At 34.4% G+C, this 11191-nt stretch overlaps 1 protein-coding gene and 1 long non-coding RNA gene across 2 annotated transcripts; one reads left to right on the top strand and one right to left on the bottom strand.

The window, feature by feature from the left end:
• LOC140865781 (uncharacterized) lies at positions 1 to 834 on the top strand. Its single transcript, XM_073270554.1, has one exon. It carries the CDS (start codon positions 1 to 3, stop codon positions 832 to 834), a length of 834 nt encoding a protein of 277 aa, XP_073126655.1.
• A 5528-nt stretch (positions 835 to 6362) lies between these two features.
• On the bottom strand, positions 6363 to 7341 carry LOC140864856 (uncharacterized). Its single transcript, XR_012144389.1, has 3 exons — positions 7216 to 7341; positions 6605 to 6666; positions 6363 to 6525 (listed from the first exon to the last, which is right to left on the bottom strand). It is a non-coding gene; the product is annotated as an uncharacterized lncRNA (long non-coding RNA).
• Between the last annotated feature and the right edge of the window lie 3850 nt (positions 7342 to 11191).

The raw sequence follows: 11191 nt of genomic DNA, 5'->3' as shown, positions 1-11191 counted from the left end.
ATGGTTGTGAAATTCATAAGGGACTACGAAGATGACAGACAATCCAGAAGTGATAATGAGCTTGAAGAGGCTCCCGTACAAAATTCCCTTGATTCTTGGTTTCATTGCATATGTGGGGTGGGCCAAACATTCAAAGATGCTGCAGAATTTAGAATTTATATGAAAAAATATTCTGTTGCTATAAGATGCTCATTTTTGTATGCCAAAAATGATCGAGATAAGATTATTGTTGTTTGTACTGAACATAGTTGCAAGTGGCGAGTTTATGCATCCAGACATAAGGCAGACAATCTATTTGGGATCAGAAAATGCAATTTACAACACACTTGTGGAGAGGACAATTTATCTGGTAGAGGACATCCAAGAGCTGATTTAGCTTGGGTCGCAGATTTGATGAAGAATAAATTGAGGGGAGAGCCATCTTACCGTCCCTGTGCAATGTTGAAAGATGCACACAGAGATTTTGGAGTAGATTTAGAGTATCACAAGGCTTGGAAGGGCAAGGAATTAGCTATGCATGATCTCCATGGCACAGATAAGGGGTGTTATGACAAATTGAGATGGTATTGTCGTGCAGTTAGAGAAACAAATCCTGGTAGTGTGGCAGATTGTGAGATTGATGTAGTAACCAATAATTTCAAACGGTTATTCCTTTGTTTTAATGAATGTGCAGTTGGTTTTGCTACTGGTTATAGACCAATGATATTTCTCGATGAAACTCATATTAAAAACAAATATAAAGGTAGTATCCTACTTGCAGTGGCAAAAGATGCCAATGATGATCTTTTTACATTGGCATACGCTGTAGTGGATGCTGAGAATGATTCGAATTGAGAATGGTTTTGTTTTCATTTGAGAGGTGTCCTTGTTTTGCAACATATCATGGTGTTTGAAAAGTTCACTTTTTTCTCAGATAGACATCCCGGTATTATCAAGGCTGTTAAGCTATTATTTCCGGGAAGTCACCATGCGTATTGTTTGAGGCACTTGGTGGATAATTTTGTGAAGTAGGTTAGTAAGTAATTTAACTTTTTGTTTGAAATCTTCAAATAGTATTATTTATTGACGGTCATATAAATGTCTTAACTTTTTTGTCATTGAAGGTATTGCGAAGTTATCCGCTATATAACAAAAAATATTGGTCATCTGTGTTCAAGAAAGCTGCATATGCCCCTTCACAACAAGAATTTACACGCCACATTAATAATATTTTGGAATCCATGCCTCGTGCTAGTACTTTTATCACAAGTTCTGATCCACAAAGTTGGGCAAATGCTTTGTTTCCTGGTAGGCGATGGGGTGTAATAAATAATAACATTGCCGAATGTTGGAACAACTGGGTTAGACCAGCTCGTCATCTTCCAATTGTTTCTATGGTGGATCATGTACGTGTGCAAATCATGAACATGATTCACCTCCTCAACTTAGTGAATAAATCGAAGGCCATGCTTGTGATTATATGTCATTTATACTATATTTAGTAGATAACAAATGCTTTTTTAATATGTAAGAAATGAAATTCCTCAAGTCTAACTTTATTCCAATGTGCTTGTTTTACCACGTTTTGTACTCTATTATCGGATATTTGTACTTCATGATAGGCTTGTCTGTACCTAATTTTCTGAAATATGTACTCTCGTTAGTTATTTCAATATTTAAGCGCAAAGTGCATATTTATTTGCCACCAAGAAATTTTATTCACTAACCAAAGTGCACATGCATCTCCTATATTCACCTCCTCAACTTAGTGAATAAATCGAAGGCCATGCTTGTGATTATATGTCATTTATACTATATTTAGTAGATACCAATTGCTTTTTTAATATGTAAGAAATGAAATTCCTCAAGTCAAACTTTATTCCAATGTGCTTGTTTTACCACGTTTTGTACTCTATTATCGGATATTTGTACTTTATGGTAGGCTTGTCTGTACCTAATTTTTTGAAATATGTACTCTCGTTAGTTATTTCAATATTTAAGCGCAAAGTGCATATTTATTTGCCACCAAAAAAATTTATTCACTAACCAAAGTGCACATGCATCTCCTATATTCACCTCCTCAACTTAGTGAATAAATCGAAGGCCATGCTTGTGATAATATGTCATTTATTCTATATTTAGTAGATACCAAATGCTTTTTTAATATCTTACAAATGAAATTCCTCAAGTCTAACTTTATTCCAATGTGCTTGTTTTACCACGTTTTGTACTCTATTATCGGATATTTGGACTTCATGGTAGGCTTGTCTGTATCTAATTTTTTGAAATATGTACTCTCGTTAGTTATTTCAATATTTAAGCGCAAAGTGCATATTTATTTGCCACCAAGAAATTTTATTCACTAACCAAAGTGCACATGCATCTCCTATATTCACCTCCTCAACTAAGTGAATAAATAGAAGGCCATGCTTGTGATTATATGTCATTTATACCATATTTAGTAGATACCAATTGCTTTTTTAATATGTAAGAAATGAAATTCCTCAAGTCTAACTTTATTCCAATGTGCTTGTTTTACCACGTTTTGTACTCTATTATCGGATATTTGTACTTCATGGTAGGCTTGTCTGTACCTAATTTTCTGAAATATGTACTCTCGTTAGTTATTTCAATATTTAAGCGCAAAGTGCATATTTATTTGCCACCAAGAAATTTTATTCACTAACCAAAGTGCACATGCATCTCCTATATTCACCTCCTCAACTTAGTGAATAAATCGAAGGCCATGCTTGTGATAATATGTCATTTATTATATATTTAGTAGATACCAAATGCTTTTTTAATATCTTACAAATGAAATTCCTCAAGTCTAACTTTATTTCAATGTGCTTGTTTTACCACGTTTTGTACTCTATTATCGGATATTTGGACTTCATGGTAGGCTTGTCTGTACCTAATTTTCTGAAATATGTACTCTCGTTAGTTATTTCAATATTTAAGCGCAAAGTGCATATTTATTTGCCACCAAGAAATTTTATTCACTAACCAAAGTGCACATGCATCTCCTATATTCACCTCCTCAACTTAGTGAATAAATCGAAGGCCATGCTTGTGATAATATGTCATTTATTCTATATTTAGTAGATACCAAATGCTTTTTTAATATCTTACAAATGAAATTCCTCAAGTCTAACTTTATTTCAATGTGCTTGTTTTACCACGTTTTGTACTCTATTATCGGATATTTGGACTTCATGGTAGGCTTGTCTGTACCTAATTTTCTGAAATATGTACTCTCGTTAGTTATTTCAATATTTAAGCGCAAAGTGCATATTTATTTGCCACCAAGAAATTTTATTCACTAACCAAAGTGCACATGCATCTCCTATATTCACCTCCTCAACTTAGTGAATAAATCGAAGGCCATGCTTATGATAATATGTCATTTATTCTATATTTAGTAGATACCAAATGCTTTTTTAATATCTTACAAATGAAATTCCTCAAGTCTAACTTTATTTCAATGTGCTTGTTTTACCACGTTTTGTACTCTATTATCGGATATTTGTACTTCATGGTAGGCTTGTCTGTACCTAATTTTCTGAAATATGTACTCTCGTTAGTTATTTCAATATTTAAGCGCAAAGTGCATATTTATTTGCCACCAAGAAATTTTATTCACTAACCAAAGTGCACATGCATCTCCTATATTCACCTCCTCAACTTAGTGAATAAATCGAAGGCCATGCTTGTGATGATATGTCATTTATTCTATATTTAGTTGATACCAAATGCTTTTTTAATATCTTACAAATGAAATTCCTCAAGTCTCACTTTATTCCAATGTGCTTGTTTTACCACATTTTGTACTCTATTATCGGATATTTGTACTTCATGGTAGGCTTGTTTGTACCTAATTTTCTGAAATATGTACTCTCGTTAGTTATTTCAATATTTAAGCGCAAAGTGCATATTTTCTTTATTTTCTGGTACAAAATTCCGCAGAAGCGGCCATCTTCACTTTTAAAATCCCTAACTCCACCTTCACGCCCCCAATATCCTCAGAAGCGTGATCTACTCTTTCCAAGCTCACGGTCCGGCCAGTGCTCAAGAATTATTCCGGAATCCAAACTTGACAATTGCAATACTTCACTCTCTTCGGTCGAAGCCATCGTGTGAAAACTCTACACAAAAGTCTCCGAATTGCCTCTGCTTTTGCCCGAGTGTACTACATCGAAGTAGGTACTTGGCTATCCCTCTTATGTTGCTTGAATTGTTATTGAGTAATTGTGAAGGAAATATAGTTAGCCTTACGTACACAAGGTGTTTGATAAATTGTGTAAAAGAGTGTGAAGGGGCTGAGTTGTTGAAATCTTTATTGTGCACTTGTTGCTTGTGATTAGTGGGTTATTTTGTGATAATTGGTTGAATTGAGTGTCAGGATGCCACCAAAAACAAAAGGAAAAGGATCGGCCTCGTCGTCTTCGGGACAACCATCTTTTGATAAAAATAGGTTTTGGAATGCTGCCGCGGCGGCGAATTTTGTTGAATTGTCGCTCAAAAGTATGTATAAGGAGCGGGGAATGGATATGAGGGACTTAAACGCTAAAACTTTGATTAAAGCACGGTGACGTAATTGGAAAGAATTCGTCAAACAACCTTCCGAGGCTGTCATGTCTATTGTTCGGGAGTTCTATGCCAATCTAATGGTAAAACATGATGAATATAAAGTGAAAGTGCGAGGGAAAATGGTTGCGTTTGATGATCAAACTATCAACGCAATGTATCAAATGCCGAAGGTTGCATTTGACGATTATCCGCTTTTCACTCAGAACGAGTTCCCAGCCGCTGCCGTGCTACAGGCACTTTGTATTGAGGGTGCCGAATGGAAATTGAATAAGAAAGGTGCCCCTATTACATTGTACTCCAGATTTCTTAACCGGGACGCCAATAATTGGCATGAGTTTGTCGCCGCACGCATGTTGCCATCGGGTCACACTTTTGAAATTACGGTGGAAAGAGCTAGTTTGGTGTACTGCATAGTCACAAGAAGGACCGTTAATGCGGGTAAAGTGCTTCAGCAATCCATTTACGCTGCTAGTAAAAAATCTCATCTTAGCAGCTTAGTCCATGTTTCATTGATTACGGATCTTTGTCGTTATGCTGGAGTGACTTGGGATGCCACTGAGCAACTTCATCCTACTCGTGCTCCTATTGTTCTTGTCGGGCCATTGAAAAGGGATAAACATAAGCAGACACAGCAGGCAGATATTGCACAGCCCCCACCACAGCCGTCTGAGCCTGCCCCTCCACTGATTCATCCGTCAACAACACTTCCTTCACATGCTGCTCAAGTGAGTGACTATTCTGCCCGCTTCGATGCTTTGGAAAGGCAAATGATGAAATATATTTTTATGAATTACATGAGTATCCGACTATTTGACAAATTGTGAACTGGAAAAGATAAAACAACTGAAAAGATGAAGAAACGCATATGCGGTAAAATAAAGTGCAGATGCGGTAAATGGCAGAGAATTGAAGATACAAATTACCGCATATGCATTAAAATATGATGCAGAAGCGGAAACAGGCAGAGAATTGAAGAAGCCAGGGGCGCATATGCATGAGAAATCTGTGCAGAAGCGGCAAAGGGCAGAGATCTTTGTAAACAAGTAACGCATATGCGATAAAAGAAAGTGCAGATGCGGCAAATGGCAGAGAATTGAAGATACAAATGACCGCATATGCATGAAAATATGGTGCATAAGCGGAAGCAGGCAGAGAATTGAAGAAGCTAGGGGCGCATCTGCGGGAAAAACTCATGCATCTGCGTGAGGTTGCAGAGAATAAAACGAATGAATCACCGCATATGCGGCTTGTTTTAGAGCATCTGCTGAACCTAGAGTTCACATCTTAAATTATGAATATTGGTGTCTAAACTCATAAATATGAGTTTTTTTTTGTTTAGTTCGCATCTTCAATTAAGTTTTTTCTTATAGCGGCTGATGTAACAAGTCAGGATACTTCTAAAATGTATTTATTATTCAGCTAGTTATGTACCTTATTATGATATAATTGTACCGGAATTACTCAATTTTGTACTTTGATTAACTTGTCAATTGTCGTTACATAACTCAATCGTGTAACTACATAAATGTCACAAATGTACGACATAAATAGGAAAACAATTGGAATTACCATTTCAAAAAAGAACTTCGCATCAAAACATAATCATTAACCACAATTACAAGGATTTGTCTTTCAAAAGGTGTGTAAGTTTTCAACCAACAAAATTATCCAAACTTAATCACCACCAACATAACAAACAAGTTAAGTGGTTTTCAACAATCCTTTCTTATCGGATAAAATGGTAGCTGCAACACGAGCTTGATAAGCATTCATATTCACATCCGTTTGATACGCCCAGATTTCCTCTGTGTCTTTAGCCAAGCATTCAGTCCACATAAGTGCATAGACACCACACTCAAGTGTTGGACCTTGATCGCGACACTTTTCTGTCACCACTTCCTCATTGGCTAAGACAAAACCAGATTGGAACCGCATGTATCCAGACAAAAATGATACCTATCAAAATTTAAAAGTTACAAGATATCATTCTTAATATTATATTTAAACATTCAAATAGGGTCGTACTAATACTCACAAAAACATTTGTGGTGCCAGATGCGTATGGATCATGCAAGGAATTCCATATACTGAACACACCTTCTGCAGTTTTATATATAAGCAAAAACCAATGCCACCTATCATTCAATGGAAAAATGATGTACTTGCATCTTGTAAATAGCTCCTCGTTTAAGTGCTTCAATTTTTCTCTAGTCGCAGATGTCAAGCTTGCAATAAAATCTCCGTAATCACCGCTCCGCAACTTACGTCTACTCCCATATTCTTTCAGTCTATTAAAAATTTCTCTCTGCAGAACAAAGATTGCAAAAATATCATACTTCTTATTTGGTCAAAAAAGACAATAAAACGTACATAATCGGGGTGCAAAGACGAACCTGAACCGTTGTGTCCATACAATATATTTCAGATCCATATTCCTTACTTTTTACTTGCATAATTCGCATATAAACATTTATGATTTCGAAATCAACGGGTTGGCCAAAGACAAAGTGGCAAAATTTTCGACCATCTAACTTAATACTTTCGTCTTCCCAAATTACGACACTACATAAAAAACAAAAAGTTAATGTTTTCTGAATCTATAAATTCAACAATAGTTATGAAAATAATCATTAAATATAAGCGTACTTCAATTCCTCCATCAAAAGATAGTGTGTCAAAATTTGTTTCTCTTCATCACTTGCTTCCTCATGTCCACAGTAATCGGTCCTACCTTTGAATTCATGTAGATCATCTTTCATTGGACTCTTAGCATTCTCATCAACATCTACAATGTACTTTTCCTTCAAACGAATACACTATGAACCACAATAGAAAAGAACAAAAAATTGTCAGTGTGTGGAAAGACATAAAACCAAAATATAAAGGATGAAGAGAATTTCAAACCCGTTTTTGACCCTTTCTCTTAGGTCTTGGCGATGAACTGGGCGGCGTCACAAAGATCGAAGCTTTTCTTTTCTTCTTGCGGTCAACCCTTGTTCTTACTGTATCCACGATTGACGATTGAAAGCTGGTCATGATCTCTGCTTTACTGGTACCAACACAACTCACACTTTTCCTTTCCTCAGCTGTTCCATCATTTTTCTCAAATCCCACATCATTCTTAATTTCGTTTATAACATTTTGCACCACCAAATTAAGCTCAGTGTAATTGTCATGGTCATTAGAAGATCCAATCTCAGATGAATTTCCAGCATCTTCAATCATTTTTTTCTCATTCTTTTCAATATTCTCTTCATCCTCGTTTTTGACAAAATGCAAATAATCTTCACTGTTCTCTATATTATCATCCTTAACATTTCTCTCAAAATTCTCATCTATATTAATATTTTCATCCTCCTCATTTCTCTCAGTATTCTCATGCCCATCATTTCTCTCAATAAGATCATCTTCTTCTTCTGTCACAGATCCAACCTCATTTTTTCTCTGCAACTTAAATTCTGCTCCAACATCCATCATTTCTTTTTCAATCACAATCTTTTTCTTCCTACGACGCCTAACACTACCACATCCTAATTCAAAACACATCCGATTCTTAATCTCAGCCATTTTTTTTCTCGCATCTTTTGATCGTACTGCATCAGTGGCACCGTCAGCCAATTTCAACACCTATGGTTAAGTCAACTATTATTTAATGGTTTGAACTTTTCAGTCAATTATGCATATTCCAAATAAATATTTGGCAAAAGGTCAGACTACTTACTTCGAACTTTTTCTCCTCGGGAAAAGGATATATCGGCAAGACCTGTAAAATTATAAAATCACAAAAAATGTTGTCGGTCAAACCATGAGATTGAAACGAGCAATTTAATTCATTATAACAAAAAATTACCTTGGTTGAATCTATGGATTTGAACAATAATTCAGCTTTCTCCTCATTCAATGGGATTTTGCTGTCCCCCCACCGAAACAATCGTGGGAACATTTTTAAACTACGTTGTACACCTAAAGAAGGCACTCTCTCATACACCCAAGCCTAAACCAAAATTAAATAATATTCAATTAATCGATAAAACAATAAAATAATAACTAAAGTAACAAAATACGCACCATTAATCCAACAGTGCATCCATCGAAATAAGTTTTACTCCCAGTTAAGCGTATTTCTCTCTGAATAAATCGAAACGCGGCATCTCCCCAAGCATAATCAAAGAATGTGGTAAGATTGTCTAGATAAGGAAATATAAAACTCGGGGTAAAATAATTTCCGGTGGAAAATATTATGGAGTTGAAGATGAACAAAATGTAAAGCCTAACGAAATCATCAATTTCTAAGTCATCATCACTGCCTGCAAGAGAAATAAGTTTTTTATATATTGTCGTTCGCTTCGCTTTTCCAACTTGACCTCCAAATTGACGAGACACAAATATAGAATCCATTCTCAGATCCAAGTCAACAGGCTGGCCAATATGATGCAATCCAAGAATAATAGAAAACTCTTCTGGAGTAAAAGGAATCAGAATACCATCACCCACAGTCAAAGAACATGATTCAATCTGAAATCTATTCAATATGAAATCAACTCTACGACTACTAACAGCAAGTTCGGGCATGTCAAACCAATTAGCAAAAGGAGTCTCATTTATCCTAATCCATTGTTTTTGTCCTAGAATTGGTTTCAGTTCTGTCATCGCGTCTTTAAAACAACTGGGCGAGCATCGACTACAATAGAGTTTCGTACTTTTCTTGTTTTGTCCTTCATCAACAACATTCTCTTCCACTGTCGTTCCTAAATTCAAATATAAATATGCGTATATATATATATATATATATATATATATATATATATCAGTAAACAATAACATGATCAAGAATTGTGATCATCAATTTAAAATTCAGTCTAAATGACACGAATATGACCAAAAAAACTATGACAAGATCTCCGAAAACAAGAACACTATAAAAAAAACAACATGAATACAAACATACAAACATAAAGGATGTCGATATGATATTCATATTCAAATACGTCAAAAATACATTACAATTTAAAACAACATCAATACAATAGAAACTGAGGATATCCCACTGATAATCGATAATCACAACCTAAGTTCTAAAATTCTTAAATATTGCTAAAAAGTTCGCATTGATCAATTAAATATACATTCAAAATATAAACATACACATTTACAAACAAAAGAACAAGAAAAACTCTAGAATTTGGGAAAAAGGATTACATAAGAAATATAACAAATTTGGGAAATAACATCGACAACAACCAACATTAATAAATAAGAATAGAAAATAATTAATCAAATGTAATCATAAAAACATTATGTTCAGAAGCTCTTGTCGATTTAGGATCTGGCAGAGCATCTCTCGATTTCTTCCTCTTATTACTTCTCATGTTCCGCGCCTTCTTGGGTTTAGGGGACTTCTTCATCATCGTTCAGCTTACGAACGCATGGATGTGCAAAAGAAAATGGATGAAGGGAAAAAACGGAATTACGCTGTGAAAATGGATGGCTAAAGATAAAGGGAGGAAGATGTTTAAGGGAGGAAGATGGTGATATAAACACATCCGTTAATTTTATAAAAAATAAAGGGTATATGGGTAATTTTCAGTGAAATGGGGAGCTCAAACTAATAAAAAACTTGTTCAGGGATTACAAACTTATAATTGACTGACTAGGGACTGAAAAATATAAAATGTTTGGTTTTGGAGATTTATTCCAAATTTACCGTTAATTTAACATATATAGAAATATAACAATTAAAATAAACTTTAAGTAAAAAATTATAATAATAACTTAAAGCACTGTAATTTTAAACTTATTATATATTGTTGGAGTGCAATAATTGTCGCTACTTGATAAAACGATCGAACCATGACACTTGGGTTGCTGTGCGGTTAAAAGATTTGAGTTGCACCATTACCACCAGCTATAACTTTTGGTAAAACGAAAAACATTTGGTCCTACATATAATATCACTTTGTTGTCTTCTATAAGAATATAATTACTTTATAAAGTGTTAAAGTACTATATGATTAATTTAATATAGAAATATAACAATTAAAATAAACTTTTATAAAGAAGTAAAAAAATTATAATAGTAACTTAAAGTACTGTTATTTTAAACTTATTATATATTATCAATTCTTTGTTTTTAGAGTGATTGGACTTTTGTTTATTCTTTCAGTTTCTACAGTTACTAAAGAACGTTCATTCTCACCTATGAATATCGTCAAAACCAAGCTTCAGAGCAAAATGGAGGATGATTTTATCTCGAATGCATTGATGATATTCATTAAAAGAGAAATTGCTAAAAATATTTGTATTGATAATATCATTGAAAACTTTGAAAATTTTAAGGAACGTCAAATTCCTTTTTGCTCAAAATATTTTTGTTAAAAATGTACTATTGGTGCTTAGATGAATATGATCGATAGAATTTTTGTCTTTTCTCTTTTCACTTTTTGTCTATCTTTTGTGAGCAGACCCCTCCTCCCCTAAACTCGAAATTTTAAATCCGCCTCTGATACTAATACAACAACTCATAGAGAAAAATAACGTTCGTTTGAATCGTGAACAATAATCCATACATTTTATATATACCTTACTTATTGTTTCTCCTATCCGAAATAAAGATATACAACGT

The sequence above is a fragment of the Henckelia pumila genome, chromosome 1, assembly GCF_033568475.1.
Source record: "Henckelia pumila isolate YLH828 chromosome 1, ASM3356847v2, whole genome shotgun sequence".
Lineage (NCBI taxonomy): Eukaryota > Viridiplantae > Streptophyta > Magnoliopsida > Lamiales > Gesneriaceae > Henckelia > Henckelia pumila.
Note: the sequence above shows the minus strand (reverse complement) of the source record. Positions and strands in the feature narration are given on the sequence as shown.